The sequence below is a fragment of the Siphateles boraxobius genome, unplaced genomic scaffold (genome assembly GCF_051911475.1).
Source record: "Siphateles boraxobius isolate OS27281-9 unplaced genomic scaffold, OSU_SipBor_1 9, whole genome shotgun sequence".
NCBI lineage: Eukaryota > Metazoa > Chordata > Actinopteri > Cypriniformes > Leuciscidae > Siphateles > Siphateles boraxobius.
The window spans coordinates 10,620,393-10,642,856 of NW_027509219.1; the positions used below are offsets into that span (position 1 = coordinate 10,620,393).

General features: G+C 43.5%; 1 protein-coding gene across 1 annotated transcript in view; it reads right to left on the reverse strand.

Moving 5' to 3' along the window:
- iqsec2b (IQ motif and Sec7 domain ArfGEF 2b) overlaps nt 1-21,540 on the reverse strand; it is a 103,861-nt gene extending 82,321 nt beyond the window's left edge. The window contains exon 1 of the mRNA XM_077224119.1: nt 20,963-21,540. Coding sequence (XP_077080234.1) covers nt 20,963-21,408 — 446 coding nt within the window. The 5' untranslated portion in view covers nt 21,409-21,540. The remainder of the gene's footprint in view (nt 1-20,962) is intronic.
- Between the last annotated feature and the right edge of the window lie 924 nt (nt 21,541-22,464).

The window sequence follows — 22,464 nt, forward strand, 5'->3', positions numbered from 1 at the left end:
GCTGAGTATTTTGTCCTTAAAACTGCAGTGAACCAAAGACAGTCTCAAAAACAGGAAACACTGAAATTGCTGGTATTTCTAATGTTACAATCTACCTTGTAACCTATAACGTCAACGTGTGACTGTCAACAGTGGATCCCTGAGCTGGTGTCTGGTGTAAGGAAATTACATATCTTTTTATGTAATTTCCTAATTATATATATTGCCTTTGAAATATGGTTGAAGTGTACTGACAAATGTACAGACAAGCATTTATGGTAAGCTAAAATATACTGTAATGTCATTTATATTGAAACGTCTCGGTTACATATGGTTACCCTCGTTCCCTTTAGGAGGGAACAGATACGTACGCTGTGACTGACGAATAGGATTTTCGCTAGAGAGGCCAATCTACTTAGAGTGAAACTAAACAAGCCAATGCACATTGACGTGCAATCGTTTGTATCTGCTGTTCAGACACACTGTGCAGGTATAAAATGAGCAGCAGGTGCGATTGCACTTCAGTTTTTTGATGAGGAGCCGAGCCGATGAGTTGGCTGCACCGGTGGGTTGCAGCATATGTGGCGATGGGACGTACGTCTCCGTTCTCTCCTTCAGGGAACGAGGGTTACCATACGTAACCGAGACGTTCCCTTTCAGTCTGTCACTCTCTACGTACGTTGTGACCAACGAATAGAAATGTAACGCCTCTCGTGGAGTGAGCATGCAACCCTGAGCGGGAAGGGCACGCCTTGTGCTTGGTAAACCAAGGCGATGGCACCCACTATCCAGTGGGCCATCCTATACTTGAAGACAGCCTTTTACCTCTGCTGACCTCCATAACAGACAAAGAGCTGGTCTGAGGTCCTGAGACTTTGAGTTCTGTCCACATACAGACGCAGAGCACGGACAAGACAGAGCAAAGCCAAGGCTGGGTCTGCCTCCTTCAGGGGAAGCGCTTGCAAGTTCACCACCTGGTCCCTGAAGAGTGGTAGGAACCTTGGGCACATAGCCAGGCCGGGGTCTTAGTACAACATGGTTGTCACCCGGCCCAAACTCTAGGCATGATTCGTCAATCAAAAAATGCATGCAGGTTCCCCTACTCTCTTGACAGAGGCCAGTGCAACCAGCAGCAAAGTCTTCATGGAAAGAAGCTTTAAGTCTGCTGATTGCAAAGGCTCAAAGGAGAGTCCTGGAGTGCTCGAAGCACCAGGGAAATGTCCCAATAGAGAATGGAGATTTAAACGCCTCACCCCACTAAGGAACCTGACGACCAGATCGTGCTATCGTGATGTGGTCGTGATATGCTGAAATTGCGGCAGCATGTACTTTGAGGGTGGAGAGAGACAGCCTTCGATCCAACCCTTGCTGTAAGAAGGAAAGCACGGACTCTATCGAACAATTGAACATCTTCGGGGGTCCTCTCGGCGAGAAGAACACAACTCGACGAACAGGTTGCACTTCAAAGCGTACGCATGTCTCATAGACAGCACCCGCACAGAAGTGATTGTGTTAAGTACCTCTGGGGCTAAGTCACCTAGAACCTCTGCATTACGTCCAGAGACCACACATGGAGTTTCCAGTGGTCCGGACGTGGGTGCCATATGGTGCCCCATCTCTGTGTCAGAAGGTCCTTCCTCAGAGGAATGGGCCAGGGAGGGACTGTTACGAGTAGCATGAGTTCTGGGAACCAAGTCCAGGTTGGCCAATAGGGAGCCACCAGAAGGACCTGCTCCTCGTCCTCCCTGACTTTGCACAGGGTCTGTGCAAGTAGGCTCACTGGGGGAAACGCATATTCCCAATTATGTTGACATATTATGTGATGGCGCCCGTGTGTGTGGCTAGCCGTCTGCCCTTGTTACCTGTGTTGTGTATGGTTTTATTTTTATTTGTTTTTAATTCGTGATGTCTCGCCTTTACTAGTGTATGATCGCCTCACTCTTTTAAATATACGTGATTTTGTGTAAAAACTGCCGATCCAGGGTTGCAACGGACGACCAAACACACCGCCGTCTCTGCTGGCGTCCATACCTCCCCACCTGTGTCATTTTCCTAGCGGGTTTGTCCGCAACAGCCGCCGTAGACGACGAGAAAGGAGAGGTGGATTGAGTTGCAGATTGAGAGCTTATGGCCTCGTCCTCCGCTCATCGCTTGGGTCTTCCAGGGAGAGTGTCAGCTATTACATACGAGGAACAACTGATCCCTGCTACCGATGGCTGATACCGGCTATTTCTGAGGCTGGGTACCCACGTCCGCGCTGCCGGCCCATGAGGATCTGCAGACGGGGCTGCGTACCTGACAATCTTCGCCCGGTCGCTTATGCCTCCGAACGGATGGACCAGAGTTTAATTTGCATGGCTCTGATCAACGCTCGGTCAGTTGTGAATAAGACTTTTATCCTCAATGACTTTTTTATTTCTCAATCATTGGATTTTCTCCTGTTGACGGAAACCTGGCTGAAACCAGGTGATAACACCGTATTTTCAGAGCTCCTTCCACCCGGATGTTCCTACTTCTACTCCCCACGATCATCTGGTGAGGAGGGGGTCTTGCTGCTGTTTTTAATGACAGATTTAAATGCCGGCTTCTTTCTACAAATGCTTACTCCAGCTTTGAGCTGTAATTATTTGTGATGGACCTTGTGGGCCCTGTTCTATGTGCCGTTGTTTATCGCCCACCCAAATATAATAAAGACTTCATTCATGAGTTCTCTGAGTTTTTGGCAGACATCTTTCCAAAATTTGATAAACTCTTGATTTGTGGGGATTTCAATGTTCATGTTTGTTGTCCGTCCGACCAATTAGCCACTGATTTTAAAAGACTTTTAGAAGGTTTTTAATTTAACTCAATCAGTGGATAAACCTACACACTATCATGTGCATGGTTTCTCCCATCTGTCCAGACAATATTCTTTCTTTCTTCCATTCTACCTGCTCCGGGATTCTGGACACTATCGCCCCTTTTCGGCATAAATCGGCTAAACCAACAATGGATCCCTGGATTAATGATAATACTCGTACCATTAGGCAACGTTGTAGGCAGGCTGAAAGGAAATGGAAAAAGGATAAACTGCATGTCTCTTTGGGCATTTTGCGGGCCGGTCTTGCTGATTACCAGAGGGCCCTACGAGAGGCAAAATCTCAGTATCTTTCTGATATAATTTCTAGCAGCAGTCACTGCCCCAGGGTCCTGTTTACTACAATTAATTATTTTCTGAACCCACCAATTTCTGCTCTTGCTAATGTCTCAACTGTCACCTGTGAAAATTTTCTTCACTGTTTTGTTGATAAGGTTGACTCTGTTAGACAGAGTACTAGGAAAGGTTTTAATAAGGAATTTTTTGTTGCTCCAGCTCATTCTGCTGTGTTTGAGGAGTTTGAGTTAGTTTCTCTATCTTCCCTTGGCGAGATAGTGAAATCATTGAAGCCTACAAATAGTCCATTTGATATTATACCTGCTAGAGTGCTGAAACTGGTTTTTAACGTTGTTGGGCCTGGGCTTGTGGTTTTCATGAATAGCTGTCTTAGTCTAGGAACCGTCCCAGCTGCCTTTAAACATGCTGTGGTTAGGCCCCTTCTTAAAAAAACTAACCTTGACTCTACACTGCTATCTAATTTTAGACCTGTTTCTCATCTTCCATTTCTTTCTAAAGTTTTGGAAAAAGTTATTTTCATACAGTTAAAACCCTTTCTGGAAAACAACTCTGTCCTTGAAAAATGTCAGTCTGGATTTAGGTCTCACCACAGCACTGAGTCTGCATTATTAAAGGTACACAATGATATTGCTTTTTTGTAGATAACAAGTGTCCTGTTGCCTTAGTGCTACTGGACCTCGAAGCAGCCTTTGACACGGTAGACCATACAATCCTCCTGTCACGCCTGGAGCAGTATGTTGGCATTCATGGCACTGCACTTAAGTGGTTTATGTCATACTTATCAAATAGAACTTTCTCTGTGATGATGGGGGATTTGTCTTCTCCTTCTGCTTCTCTTTCCTGTGGAGTCCCGCAAGGCTCCATTCTTGGCCCCATTTTGTTTTCATTTTATATGCTACCGCTAGGGTCAATTATAGCCAGACACAACCAATCTTTTCACTGTTATGCAGATGATCTGCAAATCTATCTGCCATTGAAGCCTGGTGAGGTACAAGGTACCTTAGTTGACTGCATCACGGACATTAAGCAGTGGTTTGCCCAAAATTGTATTCACATAAATGAGGATAAAAGTGAATATATTGTGTTTGGAGAATCTGTGTCTAATGGGTTTGGTCCCTGGTTTCCAACGGCCAGACAGACGGTAAGGAACTTAGGAGTGATTTTTGATAGTTCCTTTACATTCAACAAACAGATTGATAATGTTGTTAGATTGAGCTTTTTTCAACTGCGCCTTTTGGCAGAGGTAAAATTGTTTTTAAACCGGCATGACCTTGAGAAGGCTATTCACGCTTTAATAAGCTCTAGACTGGACTACTGCAATGTCCTGTATATTGGTGTTTCCCAGTCCTCTGTTGACCGTCTCCAACTTGTCCAAAATGCAGCTGTCCGCCTGTTAACGAGCACTAAAAAACGAGACCACATAACTCCGACTCTTTATTCTCTCCATTGGCTCCCGGTACATTTTAGAATTCAGTATAAAATTTTATTGTTTGTTTTTAAAGCTCTTAATGGCCTTGCCCCATCTCACATTTTAGACATGCTGACCATTCGTAATTATGGTAGGACGTTGAGGTCGTCCAATCAACTTATGTTGGAAGTGCCCAGGTCAAAACTGAAACACTGGGGTGACCTCGCTTTTTCGGTTTCTGGACCTAAGCTCTGGAATAAGCTACCCAGCTAGATGCGTATCGTTACTGACCTGGGCCTTTTTAAATCAAGACTTAAAACGCATCGTTTTAAAGTGTCGTTTTGTACCTAGTAATGTGATGGCACATTTATATTTATATTGATTTTATTTTTTATTTATCTTTTTCTTATTTTTTTCTCATTCATTATTGTATCTTTGTTATTGGTGTGTTGTTGTTTTAAATTTGTTGTTTAATCTGTTGTGAAGCACTTTGGTTCACCTATTGGTCATTGTAAGGTGCTCTATAAATAAAATACATTTACATTTACATATTTGCGGAGACCCTGGGGCCAGCTGTGTGCCCGATCATCTCTGCTAAGTGTTCCCTCGATCAGGGAGTAAAACAGCTGGTAGTGGGAGGTCTCTGAGGAGGCAAACAGGTCTACCTGAACTCTCTCCAGATCAGCTGAACCGCCTGGGGGTGGAGTCGCCATTCTCCTGAGAGCACAGCTCGTGATAGCTCGTCGCCAAACGGTTGAGCACACCAGGGTCGTACATGGCGCAGGTGACCTCAGATGCTACTGACTCCAGAGGAGGAGATGGCGGGCGAGTTGCGACATGCGATGGGAGCGTAGAGCACCTTGTCGGTTGATGTACACAATGGTCGCAATGTTTTCTGTACGGACCAGCACGTCCCTGCCCTGTAGCGGCCTTTTTAAGCGGCACCGAGTGAGACGTACTGCTAGCAACTCGAGGCAGTTGATGTTACAGTTTGGGGCCCATCCACACCCCTGACACTGCATGCCCGTTGTATGTGGCACCCCAGCCAGTGGCAGAGGCATCTGTGACCACCACAGCATGCCTGGACATCAGTTCCATGGGCACTCCTGCCCGGACAAACGAGGGGTCTGACCATGGGCTGAAGGTCTGGTGGCACGCCAGTGTTATTGTCACCCGGTGAGTGCCGTGATGCCCCAGGAGCCTCTGAAAATATTTCAGTGGGACCGCCGTCCTGCCTTTGAACGTGTTTAAGCAGTTCAGCACCGACTGAGCGCGTTTCTCTGTGAGGCGTGCTGTCTGTGCCCCCTCCGCGACTTTCATGAAGACACGGGGAAACAGGTACAACACTCTTAGTAGAGAAAACAGTATAGAAGTGTTTGGCTCCGAAGCAAAAAGCTGAAGTGCAATCGGACCTGCTGCTTATTATAAACCCGTGCTGCGTGGCTGAACAACTGATGCAAATGATTGCACGCCAATGTGCATTGGCTCATTTAGTTTCACTCGAAGTAGATTGGCCTTTCTAGCGAGATTCCTATTCGTCAGTCACGACATACGTAGAGAGTGACCGACTGATAGGTCGGACTTATATGTCATTTATTTAATATATATGTGTAAAAGAACATTTGGAATGATGAAGTTGCAGTTTAGTTAATTAAAAAAAAAAATATATATATATATTAGTGATCGACCGATGTATCGGTTTACCGATATTTTTCCCGATATTTAAGCAATTACCCATAATCGGGTATCGGTTTTGTAATATCGGATTTGCCGATAAACGGCGCCATCTTGTGGACGTTTTGAGAATTCCGCCATTGCAGGAGATCAGTCAACAACAACTCTGTGCACACGTAAAGTATATGTTCTACTTGCTTTGCTTTAATTATTCAACTTTATTTAACATAACAGGCATGCAGAAATGATGTTTGAGACATAAATGTCTGATATACTTTATGCAGCTTGGTTCTAAAAAATTGAGACGAACTCATGGAGTCACGTAGCGTAATCCGTCATGTCCTGCCCCAATAAAGACGTAACTTTACATGAATTAAATAAAACAGACATGAATGAGTGCATGTCGAAAATAAAAGCGCTGAATTTAATTGTTTATCTGTTGTATTTGCTCACCATTAGTCTCGAAAAAAAGTTTGTTCATATTGCTGAGCACTCACTGGGTTGATGATCAGGAATGCTCAAGCACGGCCACTGAATGAAACTTTTGACAAGATTATCTTGTTTAAACTCCCTAGATTATATTATAATTTACTACATAGCAATTATTTCGCTAATACACATCTAAATATACCACTTCGTGGAAATTAATTATTTATTATCTGCACGCACGATCGCGGTTGAGTAGCCTATATATAGTTCTGTGAAAATACATAGATAAAAGGCACTTTGTCAGAAAGCATTTCATGATCTAGACCTACAAAAATATTATTAATAATTAATAACATACTAGTTGGAAAATGCAATGATGTATATGCTGTTTTGTTTGTTACTTTCATGACAATGTTATATTCTAGCTAAGATTATTCAGTGAATTAATATTACCCAGTGAATTATTCCTCACTCTTAGTTTAAACCTATTAAACGGCACATAAACCTTCTAAAACTGTTTAAAATGAATTACATTTCAGCAAAGGTGATATGACTCCCCTGTCAATTATTTTCTCCATATGAAAACATTAGACTTTTAACATTTATTTTGCCTATTGTTAACATTGTTGCTGCTGATGCTTATAAATTATATGTATAATTTAGATATAAATTATATAATGTAATAATATAATTGTTTTTATTGTAATTTGATTTATTTACCATTTATGAAAACAAACGAAGCAGGCTTACAGAGCAGAATGCTGAAAGACTCTGTTTTCTACACTACAACCTAGTTCTGCTTAACTGGGAGTATTAAGTTACACTACTAAAATAGCTACTAAAATTCATGTAATTTAGATTTTTTACCCCAGTATGTTAGAATAATTTTTGTGCTTTATTTTTTTACCTCATCAAAGCTTTTATTTTTAAACAAAGGCACTTTATTTTTTGGACTCAGACCCCTCTATTTATTTGTGTATAAATATAAAGTTTTATATTTATATATTATATAGGAGGGAGTAATTATATTATATATTATATATATATACATAAATATATATATATATATATATATTTATTGTTTTAAATAAAATGGTTTGTTCAGTTCATTTGTGTTGTAATAATTGTGTCAAAAACAGAAGTATAACAGTAAATAAATATCGGTTCTTCATATCGATTATATATATATATACTTTACATGTAGTATCAGATAACACGGTAGAGTCTTAATTATCATTAAGAACGTCCTGGTTGCGTTTGCAACCCACCGTTCCCTGAAGGAGGGAACGGAGGACGTAGTCGACGGTCGACTGAATGGGGATCTCGCTAGAGAGCCTATCCTCTTCGAATACTATTGAACGAGCCAATGTAATTGGCGTGCGTGATTCGCATCACACACTCCGCCCCCGCGGCGCAGGTATAAATACGGAAGTGGATGCACGCACTAGTTGCTTTTCGCTGAGGAGCCGAGAGTAACCCGGGGTCAGCGGTGGTCCAGCGGTAGTGGCAAGGGGACTACGTCCTCCGTTCCATCCTTCAGGGAACGGTGGGTTGCATACGCAACCAGGACGTTCCCTTTCGCTCGATAACATCAGACGTAGTTGAAAACGTAGTTGAAACGTTTGAAAACGCCACTAACGCTGCCACCTTCCAGTGCCTAAACCAAAGCCTCCTGATGCCCCCGCAAATTTAAGGCGGGGAAGGACAGGGCTTAGGCCAGGGAAGTCACTGCTGTTCCTACAGGACCACTGGGAAAGCATTCCCCGTACATTGGAAGGAAGGGACGCTGCGGAAGCCATATCCAACCCAGAGGGAGGTAACGTGGAAAATACACATATGAACTGGGCGGAAACCGGGCAGTCTAACATATGGAATGTCACTGGGGCGGCTCCAGCCTAAGACGGGGGGAGACACACCGGACAGTGACGGCAGAGAGACTCTGCCGAGGGAAGACACGGGCTCACCGCAGGGAGCCGTATCGTGGAAGAATACACATATGGGGTCGCCATAGGGACCGCAACATATGGACCCAGACTAACACAGGTTCCACACTGCTTACGAGTGGTAGGCCTAACACCAGACGTTCCGCATGACCGACGTCGGAGGGGTGTGGAGGAACTCAACAGGGTTCAATTTTAAGGGAACTCAACTGGAGTAGAAAGGCGCACGTATCCAGTCCATAGGAGGGGAATGGCGCAGCAAGCCGACACTTGAACCGGGCTCACGGTGAAACTGGCTACATGAGAAGGGAGCCCACGGGAAGCAGCGGTTCAACTAGGTGTCGTCCAGCCCCCAACTCTAGAATCTGTTTTAGCAAAGCATATCGTCAACGCCCAGGCGGAGCACTTTACACTCATCATAGAGGAGCTCAACACCTAAGTGGACATGTTGCATCTCGGATTTTTACCGAAATGAAGGCAAGCACTAGTGCGACTTTGCATGGAAACAGCCTTCCCTCTCTGCTGAATTCCAACAGATATTTGTAGAGCTGGTCTGAGGTCTATGGCTTGCGTTCTGTACACGTCCAAGCGAACGGACAGAGAAGCCAGGGCTGGATCTGCCTCCTCCAGGGCAGCGCTTGCAGGCTCACCACCTGCTCCTATTACGGGAGAGGTAGGAACCTTGGGCACAATCCGAGCCGAGGTCTCAGCTTGTGAGAGTTAGCCGGCCCAGACTCCAGGCCCAATACGTTGACCGAAAGCGAGCAAGTCCCTACCCTCTAGTAGAGACCACGCGAGCAGGAGAACTGATATAACAGAATTTTTAACTCACTGCCTGCAGTGGCTCAGGGGCGGTCTCTGCAGTGCATCGCACCAGGGACAAGGCCCAAGAGGATAAAGAGGGACGCAAGGATTTACAAGACCTTGCTCCTGAGGAACCTGACGATCAGAACGTGCTTCTGCACACTTCTGCAACACGATGAGCGTCGTTTAAACACCGAGGCAACATCATTTTGAGGGTGAAGGAAAACAGCCTACTCCAACCCATTTCGCAGGAAAGAGAGCACTGAAGTGATCGAAAAGCTTTCAGGATCTCCTCTGGAGAGAAGACGCACTCAACGACTAGGTTCCACTTCTAAAGGCGTAAGCACGCTACCCATTTCTAGGGGGTGCTCGCAGAAGTGATGGTAACATCACATGCGTGATAGCCACCTGAACCTCCGCATTCAGATATAAGACCGCCCGGAATCTCCGGGGGAAGAGCGCGTGTGGCATCGTGCCCCGCCCCCGAAAGAGTTTTCAGGGGAAGTCAGGAAGGCTGTCGATGGGAACCAGGTCTAGTTGGGCCAATAAGGGGCAACTATGAAGACCTGTTCCTCTCATGACTTGGCACGTAGGTGCAAGCGGCGGGCGCAAAAAGACAGGAGCATTGCTCAACACAACATGTAAAGATCACTGGGCTTCAGGAGCATTTTCTGCTCAGCACTTGAGTGTGATAAGTTCACTGAGCTTCAGGAGCATTCCTGCTCAACACCTGAGTGTGATAAACTCACTGAGCTTCAGGAGCATTTCTGCTCAACACTTGAGTGCGAAGAACTTCACTGAGCAACAGGAGCATTTCTGCTCAGCACTGCGTGTGATGAATTCACTGAGCTACAGGAGCATTTCTGCTCAACACCTGAGTGTGATGAACTAACTGAGCTACAGGAGCATTGCTGCTCAACACCTGAGTGCGATGAACTTCACTGAGTTTCAGGAGCATTTCTGCTCAACATGAAGTGTGATGAATTCACTGACTTGAGCAGGCGCAAGGCGACCATGAGTCGCAGTCGCTTTTAGAAGGCTCACTGGGGTTAAACGCATTTCTGCGGGCCCCTGGGGCAGCTGAGAGCCAGTGTTTGTCCAAGGGTAGTCCGCTCGGTTTATACAAACACTGTCAGGAAGACGAAACGGGAGGGGCAACTGAGCGGCCCCGGAATGGTCATGACCCAGCTGGACCCAGGGGATGGAGTCTCCAATTGCCCTGGCTATAACTGTCGTGAGGCTCGATGGCGGCACGATTGAGTAGAGCGGGAAGAGTGGAACAAAGTGTTCTCAGAAGCTTCTGACTCCAAGGAGGAGGTGACGGGTGAGTTGTGACATGCAAGGGAAGCTTGCGCAATGGTCGCAATGTCTAACAACTCGAGGCACGAATGCCCGTGTAGTCGAGGGTCGCCCCGGCCCCCATTAAAACACGCCCTTTGTACATGGCCCCTCTGTTGAAGAGGGTTTGGCAGCAGACCGGGATGAACTATAGTCACACAGGGTGAGCTGCTCTGCCACGATCACCTCGGGACTCTATCATGAAGCTAGCGCTGAAGCAGTCACATATGGAGGAAGCCAAAGGCTGCAACTACCATGTACCCCAGGAGCCTCTGAAAGTTCTTTCAGTGGGACCCTTTCTCACTTCAAACACCAGCTGAACACATTCTCATTGGAGAGACGTGTTAGACCGAGTCCATCTCCAAAACTGAAAAAGAGATACTCAGCCCGTGGGCGAGATTACTCTCTTCCAGTTGACCTGAAGACCCAACGGGCTCTGGAGCACTCGAGGGGAAGGACACTGTACTGATACTCCACCCTTACACGCAACACACAGGATGGCCTGTGTTGCGGAAGGTAGAGATCTGAAGCACATGTCTTTCAGGTCGGAGCTGCAGACCGATCTTGGGCCAAGATGGTCACGACCCACCACCTAGTAGCACGAAGAACGAGATTACAACTGGCCTTCGTACCGGCTGGAGGAGCGGCTATATCAAATCCTTCACCAGCAGGATAAGATAAGCACGCACAAGTCAGGAGCACTGCTCAACACTCGGTGTGATGAATATCACTGAATTTTCAGGAGCACGTCTGCTCAACACCTAATGTGATGATTATCACTGACTTGAGCGGGGTAGCCGAGCCTGAGGTGGGGCAGCAAAGTAGAGAGAGTGGTGTTAGTGTGCTGTGCAACACTTACCTGTCTCCACTAGGGGCAGAGGGCGCGTGAGAAGGCGGATGACCGGGTCCTCGAACGCACCAAGCTGCCTGCTGGCGACCAAGGGGGAGCTGAGGGGTGTAAGGCTATACAGGGTCACACCCGCCAGACTGGCCCTCTTGGGACCCAGGAACAGATGAAATTGCTCTCTCTTTGAAGTGTGGGTACCGCTTGCTCCGCTTTTTTTTTTTTTTTTAGGGAGCCAGCGGCGGAACAGACACACACACAAACAAAAGGCTCCACCCGGCCCTCACCCGGGGGGAGGGATTGATCGTGCCACTCCAAGAGCATCTCATCCATTCCTGGGCGGCCTGCTCCGGAATGCTTTCGCTGTCGCTTGCCACCTGGCTTGGCAGCACCTGGAGCGGGCTGGGCGTCTCTACTGAGGCCGGCTCCATGCTGAGGCCTGGGTGGAGGCTGCTGCGGAGGCCCAGCAGGAGCGGCGGCCGGGGAACGCCCACGGTGACGAGCAGGCGGAGGAGCTGCCACCGGCGGCGGGTGGAGGCAGCAGCTGGCCACCGGGCAGGATGTGCCGGATGACCTCCGTCTGCGCTTGAGCGGCAGAGAACTGTTGGATGCAGTTCTCCACTGCGTCGCCCACCAGCCCAACCTGGGAAATTGGGGAGACCAGGAACCGAACCTTGTCCGCATCCGCCAAACCAACCAGGCTGAGCCAACGAAGGCGCTACTGGACCACCACGTTGGACATCGCCAGACCGATCACGCACGCTATGACACTCGTGCCCCGGAGGGTGAGGTCGGATGCAGTGCGGTGCTCACCTATGAGCGCACGGTCTGGATTACCCTCGTGCATGCCATGGGTGCCCTAGCCTGCAGCAACGGCATGGCATGCAAGAGGAAGCGGCTTGCCCAAAGGCTTTGTAAGCTCTGCCCGTTGGAACAGACGAAACTCACAGGCCTTAGGGGGGAGACGAGGATCCCCCCAAAAGGCAGCGGCCGCCGGACACAGGTGCACCTGTGTCGACAGACCGCTCCAATGGAGGGACCCTTCGCAACCCTTCACCGTTCCCCCATCAAGGGTAATGAGGGGGAAACGCTATTCAGGCAGTTTCTGGCAGAGAAAGATGCTGTTCACCACCTGATAAGCTCTCCATGCATTTCGGGAAAGAAAGGCACTGGGGCGGCGAGCTGAGAACCAGCGAGGCCCGCCCCAAGACACCAAACTCCAGATTCCAACCGAGACTGAACGGGACACGGTGGAGGTTCCACTCGAGCCCGGCAGCCTCGGCGGCCCGTTTCAGCATAGCTGATAATTCTGGATCCGGCTCGGGCAACATTGAACTCCCGGAGGGAGACAATGCAGCCGAGTCATCATCTCTAGAAGTCAGCTCACCCTCCGATGCTGCAATCGATGTCCTGTCCTCCAGGGGAGCCCCGAGTGAAACCGCTGGCCCACCCATTACAGATGGACCAGCAGACAACACAGGAGGCTCCAGTGGTTGCAGTGGAAGGGAGGAGTGAGGAGCCCACAGGGATACCGGACGGGACATCCAACACTATCCTCCGGTCACCCATCCCACACAGCACCCGTGCAGGGTGGGGCATGGTAATGGGGACTCGCTCTCCGCGTTTAACAAAGGCGAGTCTCGCCCTCAACACTGCGACAGTCATGTTCCCACAGTGAAAACATGAGCTGTCAACAAAAGCTGTCTCAGCGTGCTGTAAGCCCAAACACGTGACACAACAGTTGTGACCATCAGAGAGAGACAGGGAACGACCGCACCCAGAAACGCACGGGCGGAATAAAATCTTGAAAAAGACGCAAACGCACCCGTGTTGCTCTCTCAGAAAATAGGACTGTCACCAGTGCCGAAGCACACAGGGGAATGACCGCGGCAACACTGAACATAGAACTGAAACAGTGAAGCACTCACTTTTCCGCCCTCTAACCAGCCATCAACACACACAAACATTTAGAAATTTGTTGCTGTTAAAACAGCAGTTGAGAGCTCAAAGCTCGCGATCACCGCTGCACTCGCCCTGTAGAACACCAGCACTGGGAGAGTTTTTGTGAAGAACACCGACACACTCGCTCGTTGTAGACAACAGCACTCTCAGAGACATCAAACGATCGGCTCCGAAGCGAAAGGCAACTAGTGCGTGCATCCACTTCCGTATTTATACCCGCGCCGCGGGGGCGGAGTGTGTGATGCGAATCACGCACGCCAATTACATTGGCTCGTTCAATAGTACTCGAAGATGATAGGCTCTCTAGCGAGATCCCCATTCAGTCGACCGTCGACTACGTCTGACGTTATCGACTGAAAGGGAACTTAAGTTGTGCTTTTGTATGTTATTCAACATACTAAAATAGGTGTACTTTATTAAAGCTTGACAAACGATGATTAAAACATAATGGTTCAAAATGTACTTTTGAAAAACTTTTAATTTGACATTTTTACAGTGCACTTTTTAAAAGTGTACTCAAGTGTGTTAAGTAACAGACATGAAAGTGTACTATCTGTATGTACACTTAAGTAGTCTTTTATTTTATTTAATTGTATCTATAAGTACACAACAAGTCCATATACAATACAATTGAGTACAGTTGCGTTACATCCTTCTGATTGTTACATGTACGTACGTACTAATAAAAACAGTAAATTATGCATAATTACTTGCAGCTAAGCCTAACCCGATAGTAAGTACATGTTGTTAATTAATATTACTCAGAACTTAAATGTATAACTGTACTGTAACAAGGACACCTTAAAAAAAGTGTTATGATTGGCTTAGCTCAGCAAACTGGAGTAGATCACACTGTGGTTTGTCAAGGTGGTTTGTTGAATACTGAACAAGGCATCAGGAGGTTGGACTGAATAGGAAGTTGGCATCAAGACCTGGCAGTAGACATGAGACAATCAGCTATTTATACACCTGAAACAGTGTGATAGGCAGAATTACGTGAACATGCTCCTCTTAATGTGTGATCATGTGGCTCAGGTGCAATATTTAAACAAATGAAATTAAATAACACTAAATTATGATGTTAATAAATTAACATTGTTGACTAAATGTCAGCATTTGCTGCAACAAGAAGCTCTGATGTTCTATTCACAATAGCAAATTTGAGTTGTGCAAATGTCACATGACTCATATCAACATTCACTGAACTACATGAAATGAAGCATCACCCAGAGCGCCACACTGCACACTGTAAAATGCGTTGTAACATGCCACTTAAAATTCAAACAATTTTAAAATGACCCTGGCCCTGGTTTCCACTGAAGTTTTGAAGCGCAGCCAATGAGTAAGGTATCATTACCATTATGTATGCAATGTGTAGCTTTGAAAAGTTGTTTTAGATAGATAGATAGATAGATAGATAGATAGATAGATAGATAGATAGATAGATAGATAGATAGATAGATAGATAGATAGATAGATAGATAGATAGATAGATAGATAGATAGATAGATAGATAGATAGATAGATAGACAGACAGACAGACAGACAGACAGACAGACAGACAGACAGACAGACAGACAGACAGACAGACAGACAGACAGACAGACAGACAGACAGACAGACAGACAGACAGACAGACAGACAGACAGACAGACAGACAGACAGACAGACAGACAGATAGATAGATAGATAGATAGATAGATAGATAGATTTATATTATTACATCTATAATTACATTGTGACCTCTACCCATACCCCTTAACCCGACCTTAAACCTTTCCTTTTTAACAATTATTTTTTACGTAAGCACATAGTAGTTAAAGACACCCAACATAAATTGGGACCCACAGTAACTTAATGTAAAATGTATCCAATCATCCAGACACATGAGTGAAAGCCAAATGAGAAGAGGGAAGTCAGACTCCAACTACCTCAATTCAGAGAGAAAAAAGAAAAAAAACTGTGCATTTCATACAATCATGAACAAAAATCCTGAGCATTCTGAGGGAAAAACTCAGGAATCAGATATGTCAGGGTTTCCAAAACGGGGTTCTTGAGGGAACTGCAGCTAAATGAATTCCTAGCAATGCCATAAGCTCTCATTACTTTTCCCTTTCTCACCATAGGTATGTCAGAAGAAATGTCATTTCAAAGGTTGAGACAGTTAATAAATAATTCAGAAAACAATGATGATGAATCGTCTACAATAATAGCAGGGATATTTATTAAATAAACATGGTCCAATTTATTTTCATGTTGTCTAACTGCAAATGCTCAAGGCTATTCCAAAGGGCATAAACAGCAGAGTTCAGACTGCTGGCACACAGCCGGGGCCATCAGAAGCACTCTAAAAGCACAACATGGGTCAATAATTAACACCCGCTGGACAACCCTGACCTAATGCCAAATCATCAACACACAGTTATAGACAGAGGTGACAATGAAAAGATGGAGATGTGATCTGATACAGGATTTACTCTAAGACTATATGGAGATGAGCTAAAATGGAGGAGATGTAGGAGGAAAGAGAGATCAGCAGAGAGAGAGAAAGACCTTCTCTCAGCATGTTCGACTCTAAAAGAGAAGTGGTGGAACACACACACTGATTCTCCATCTGTTGGCCACAGAGAGAGTGGAGAGGGCGGCACACATGAAAAGAGAGAGAGGGACACTTAAAAACATCAGGAGAGAGAGAGAGAGAGTTTTAAAAAAAAGGCGAATGAAACTCATAAATGGATAGATTGAGTCAAAGAATAAGAGAGGGAGAAAAGAGCACGGAAGGGGGGAAAGCGGAGAGAAGATATGAATAAAGAATTACCTCTGACCTGAAGCAGTGAAAAGATGATGCTGGGATTGTGAGAGATGAGTGTGAAAAGAGGATGAGATGAGACTCAGAAAGCAGAATTATGTCCGGAATAACATGCTTTTCATACTTTGGGGGAAAAAAATCTTTAATGGCAAAAAAGTGCCCATAAAAATAACTCAAACTGGAGTGGATGTTGAATGCATTAAAGGGACAGAATATTCTTCTGTCATCATATACTCACCCTTCAAACCTGTATGACTTCCTTTGGTATATAAAAAAAACAACTCATTTTCAATATAATGGAACTGAACGAAAATCAAGGCTGTCAAGCTCGAATAACAAAGGAAAACGAAAAACATTAAAAAGCAAAAGATAAAATTAGACCTTGATATGACTTGTTCACCATATTTAAGGAAAAGGTTGCAGAGGTTAAAAAGACACCGGAGAGGATGATTATGTTAATAAATTACTTAAATGTCAGGCTATTTGTCACAAAAAAAGCTTATTTTAGAGGCCTAGAAACATATGGCACTTTATTATTGTTTTTTTCAAGATATTTTATGCTTTTGCATCTTTTGTGATGCTTAAATGCTCCCGTTCATTATAGTTGTATGGAAAATAATAAGTACATTTCTTCAGGACTCCTTTTATGTTCTAACATGAACATGAGTAAATGATGGCATTTCTTTCCTTCTTTCTTTCTTTTTGAAGGTCTCCTACGATATGTTTACATGCATCCAAGGTCAAAAAACACTTTAATTTTCTCATAATATACAGTTCACATTACCTAATTTCTCAAAGAGTCTGAAAATGGTTAGTTTAAAGATTTAGTCTCTCAAAACCCCTCCCTTCCACAAACCTACTCTGCTCTGATTGGTCAGACAGCCCAGTTGGTTGTGATTGGTCCACAGCATAAAGCGTGTGTCGGAAATGAAACACCCATTACCATATCTAAATTTCAACTCTGGAGGCTTCCTCAGCGCTTGATACACAGTAACAATGGTGTCGGTGTTTCTGTATCAGTTCCAGTGCGAGTCCTTATTCTTTTGAAATGCATGCAAAGTGGATTTGCAGTGCTGAAAACAGCATCATGTCGACAACACAAATCAAACTTTTTCCAGGCCTCAGCTACAACTACAATGTTTGAGGGATGGTCAAAGTAGACGTTGTTCGTGGGCAGACCATATAGGCTCGCATTGTGCAAATGTGTTACATTGTTGCTTAGGCATGTTACGGGAAGTGAGTCTAGAGTTGCTGATGACTCGTTTCAGCAATTCAGAATCGATGTTTTCTTTTAGGAGACAATAACTTAATTTGTTGTGCACTTTGATCTCTAAAACTTTGCAGACATTTTACATTCACTAACAGCTATATTGCATGAAATGTCATATTCAAAAAAGCATAATAGGGGCACTTTATTATTTCCCCAGAGAATTAAAAGAGGCGAGTGTTTACTAAAACTAAAACTACTAAAAAATTATTTTCAGTAATTTAAATAAAGCTGAAATAAAGTAAAAACATAAATATAAGATAAAAACTTAACCTTAAAATTGGAATAACATAATTACTACTACTTACCTCAAATTAAAATGAAGACTACATTTGTAAGATTAAAAGCTATAATCTGAATTATTAACAAATACTATAATGGTATATAAATAATACCAAAATAACAGTGTTCCTATCAAACCTTAAATTGCTCTCATGGCACTCAAGATAATCTAGATGAAAATGTCACATTACACATTTACATTTTATCTGATTTACAATATTGTTAAGTAGCATCTGAAAATTGTAGAAAGCTTTATTCTGCACAGATATTAAAACAGGTTTAAAACTGTCCGTGAGGTCATAAATCAGAGGTCATTGTGCTAAACCCTGAATCACAAGCAAATTAAAATCATAGTGAAGGAGCTAATTAGAGGATAAATCTAGACAAAAATGGAAGCGTTTCATTTGCTGCCTCCGCTATGATCTCTGTAGTACTGGAACAAACTGCCCAGCCAATCAGCACCGTCTTACACCCACATAAATAACTAATATGTGTTCCTTACTAATGACTAACGGCCCCATAGGAGGGAGGCAAAGAAGAGGAGTATGCAGAGAGAGAGAGAGAGAGAGAGAGAGAGAGAGAGAGAGAGAGAGAGAGAGAGAGAGAGAGAGAGAGAGAGAGTCTACGAATACCATTTCCCTGTAATATCAACCAAATGAATCCTCCACTGCTGACTGCTTACAAAACCTTGGTTTTCAAAAAGTAAGAATAAATAACTAACACGTGAAAACGGGTGGAAAGTGTTTATGTGTTTGGAAATTGGCCAAACAATAAGCGCTAATTGTATTTAGCCCATTTAAAAATTAGCATTCACTTATATTGTCTGATTTTCGAACACATTTTTATTTTTTAACGTTTTTTTTATTTTTATTATTCACTTGAATCGAATTGCATGAGTATGATGAGTTTGTAATGTTCAATGGGATGGACTACATATTGGAGTCAAAAGCAACATAAAAACTTGATGTAATCTACAAAACTTAATATAAAAACTTCAGTGATAAACATCGAGTGAAAAGTCAACACAGGGACCTCTGGGAAAGATTTTGAGACATGAATCAAATGAATTAGTGAATGTTTTTTTAACCGGTTGACTGACACAAACTGTTTAAAATTTCAATTTTAATAAAATAAGTTAGACTGTCAGACATTTTTCATGTTTTTCATACTGTCAGAGTATTTCATCTAATGACGTGTATCCTCGATATGTCAAAAATGTAATGTATACAGACAGTTCTATGAGAAATTCTTGCTGGAAAACACTTTTTTTAACGTTCAAAGGCATCTTCAACCCAGTAGAAATGCTTCCAATTAGAGACGGCAGTGGATGAGAATTATCTGACCAAATCTCAGCTTGAACTTCACACTGAACACTTCCGACAAACATTAAATCTGTGTTCCCCATCAGCCTGGTTTATTTGAGTGTTTTTATTTTGGCTTGTTCTGAACTGGGTGATTCAACATTGTGAAAGGCGAGTGATGGATTGTTCTAGTCAATAATTTCAGACAAGCGATGGTGAACGAGGCAGAAGATGAACAGATCTAAGAGCTCTCAAGATACTTGAGTAGAGAATACAGGGGTTGTGCAGCTGCTGGAGATGAGCGAGCAAACATAATTATATGAGCCGAGTATAGAGGGTTGAGCTCAATGAGGCAGAGAGGAAGACACACGCTGAGACTGACGCTCTGTAGCTGCTGCTTCTGATCACCCAAGGATGCAGAAAAAAACATCTGCAGAAAACTCAACCTTTCCCCCACCAACAACAAACTCCATGTGTTTGCTTATTTAAAAATGGAAAAACACGGAAGCATAAAGCCTGAGGAGAATAAGCACACAAAATAAGCAGAAGTAGGAGAACTTGGTGTATCATTTCAATTCCAGAGAACCCCAACAATCTTTCAACCCCAAAGTAAACCCAGATTGTGCATTTTTCAAACACATTCATACACAGAGCACATCCCTTCACACGAAAATGAAAATTTCACACGAAAATGAAGACCTATATATTGCGGATTGCATCCATATACAGAAATAAATCCAGAACCAAGCAAGAAATATGTTCTCAACATGTTCATGTCTCTGTTGTTGAATCTCAAGTCTTCAAGATCAAGTCTAAATATTTTCCTGCTACAGGTTAAGTTATAAATAAGACAAATATTATTATTTTATATATTTTTCTCATCCATTAGGTCACACTATAGTTCAAAAGAAAGTAGGCTATATATTTACATGAATATAAAATAAACAACATTTAATCTGAAATAATAATAATAATCATTATTATTATTATATTGCTGTTGTTAATAATAATAATAATAATTATTATTTTTAGGCATATTTTTCTTTTAGTTAATCGAAAATCAATGTTTCCCCATAGTAAATAAATGAGTTACTGTGGTAAACAATTTGTTTTTGCTCACACCAATCCACACGGTACACACCTAGCTTATGATGTATTACCAATCATACTATGTATCATTTCATAATATCTGTATCTGTGGAAAACAGGAAAGTATAATATAAAATAATATAATATATTATATATTAATACTAGAAAAATATTTCTCCTTGTAGACCTAAAGACTTGTTGAAGTCAAAGTCTAGGTTATGTTCAAGTCTAAGAGAAACGATATTGTTGGAATCACTTTCAGAACGATATTTTCCTGCTGATGATTGACAAAAAAACATTGAGAGCCAATCAGAATCCATCCTGCTTTAAAGAACATAAGTTTTTAATGAGGCAGGCGACAAAACTAACCCTATTTCGTCCGCTGGTGTGGACACTAATATAGTTATCGTTATAGTTGTCGCTCTTGGTGTGAACAGGCCTTAAGTGTCTCAACTCAATGTATTTGTGAATTAATTGAGCCTTAGACTTCAGTTTTCATTTCTTGCACAAAAGCACACACACTTTTGTTGACCAGACTGTGTAATTCATATCAACACTAAACTTCTCATACCACAAAAATGGCACAAATACAATATGGCAACACAAAGGCCCAAACATCCAATAATCCAGATCAAGCCCTTATAACATGAGGTTTATAACACAAGGGAATGATGGCACTTACTGTTTCCGTAGAGTGGAGGTGTTGTTGGTCCCAGAGCTGTCATTGCGCTCCAGTCGGCTTCTCTCTTTCTCAACAGGAGCTGACCCACATGACAGGCCTCGGGTCAGCCTCGTGTGTGTCCGTCGAGCTGGACCAGGCACCGTGGATGAGGGTATATTACTGATGCTATTCTGAATGACACCTCCGGCATTGTGGTTTGGTAGTGATGATGGCTGGCTGGGCTTTGAGCTCTGGTTGTAGTTGTGGATCTGCTGCGAGGTTTCGGTTCCTGGGTTCCGGTCCTGCCGCAGGTCCTGGTTCTCCTGGTTGACCTGGTCTAGCTGCGACTCGAGCTCCTCGATGCGTTTACGTTGAGTTTCTAGAAGTTTGGCCTGGTTCTCGATGATGTTATTAAGTTCCAGAAGGTACTCCACAGCCCGACTTGGGCTGTCTGGGTTGGACTCCATAGCTTGGGCCTTACTCTCCCCCCCCCCCCCCACCTGATAAGTTCAGTGGGGGGGAGATAAAACAAAAGAGCCCGAAGGTAGAAGCTTGATAGATCTGTCTTTTATCCTATAAGTTGCAACGAGTATCAACAAATGAAAAACACCAGCAAAGGACATTTACAGCACCAATGTTATTTGCAGCGTTTGCATCTTAATGTTCATCCATGAATCCTTCAATTGTAAAGCAAGGCCTGTAACTGCAGCTCTCAGCAAATGAGTTCAAAGGTCAATAATTTGCATCCTCTCAGCTGTGATTGTACTTCAAAAAGTTAGTAAACAAAGATGAAGTCTAAAAAAAGTTTTGGCATGGACAGTTCTGAGCATCAGCTTGTAGCTGTTCCAGACAAAATGATCCATTTGACACATGAACTCATGAACATAAGTGATGTAAATAAATGCTTATATTACAGTCAAAAGAAATCAGTAGAAAATTTCTACTGTTTCCACAAACCCAGTTATTCCAAAATCCAGTCATCTTGAGATTTGCTGTGGTACACACAACTCCCACATGCTGAGGTAGCACAGTGGAAAATAGGGAACAGCAGCAAAAATATACCAATTTAATCCCTGCAATCCACTAAGATCTGTATAGCTTGAGATAGAAAACATACTGTAAATATAAGTGAAGAAACGGCTTTGTTCATAAACAGACACGTGAAATTCTAAAACTGAATCATAAATGTAAAGTCCAACATCTCAAGACAGTAAACCGTTTTTATACAAAGCAGCAGAAGAAGAATTTGAGATAAATACATTAAAAGTTTATGAAACACTTGCACGCGCTGAGAGCGCGTTCCTCTTCTTCTTCAATATAGTGTCAATGTATTTAAAAATAAAATTTACATAGTCTATATGGTTCCACGTGTTTTTAAAAAAAATCCTACTTACACCTCTCTTTATCGTCGTTTTCTTTTCTTCAACCCATTTTAAGGGAAGCTTTCAGTGCATCTCGAGCGCTCCGATTTCTTTGTAGGCTACCACAATCTTCGCGTCTTGTTAGTATGTTTTAACCTCGAT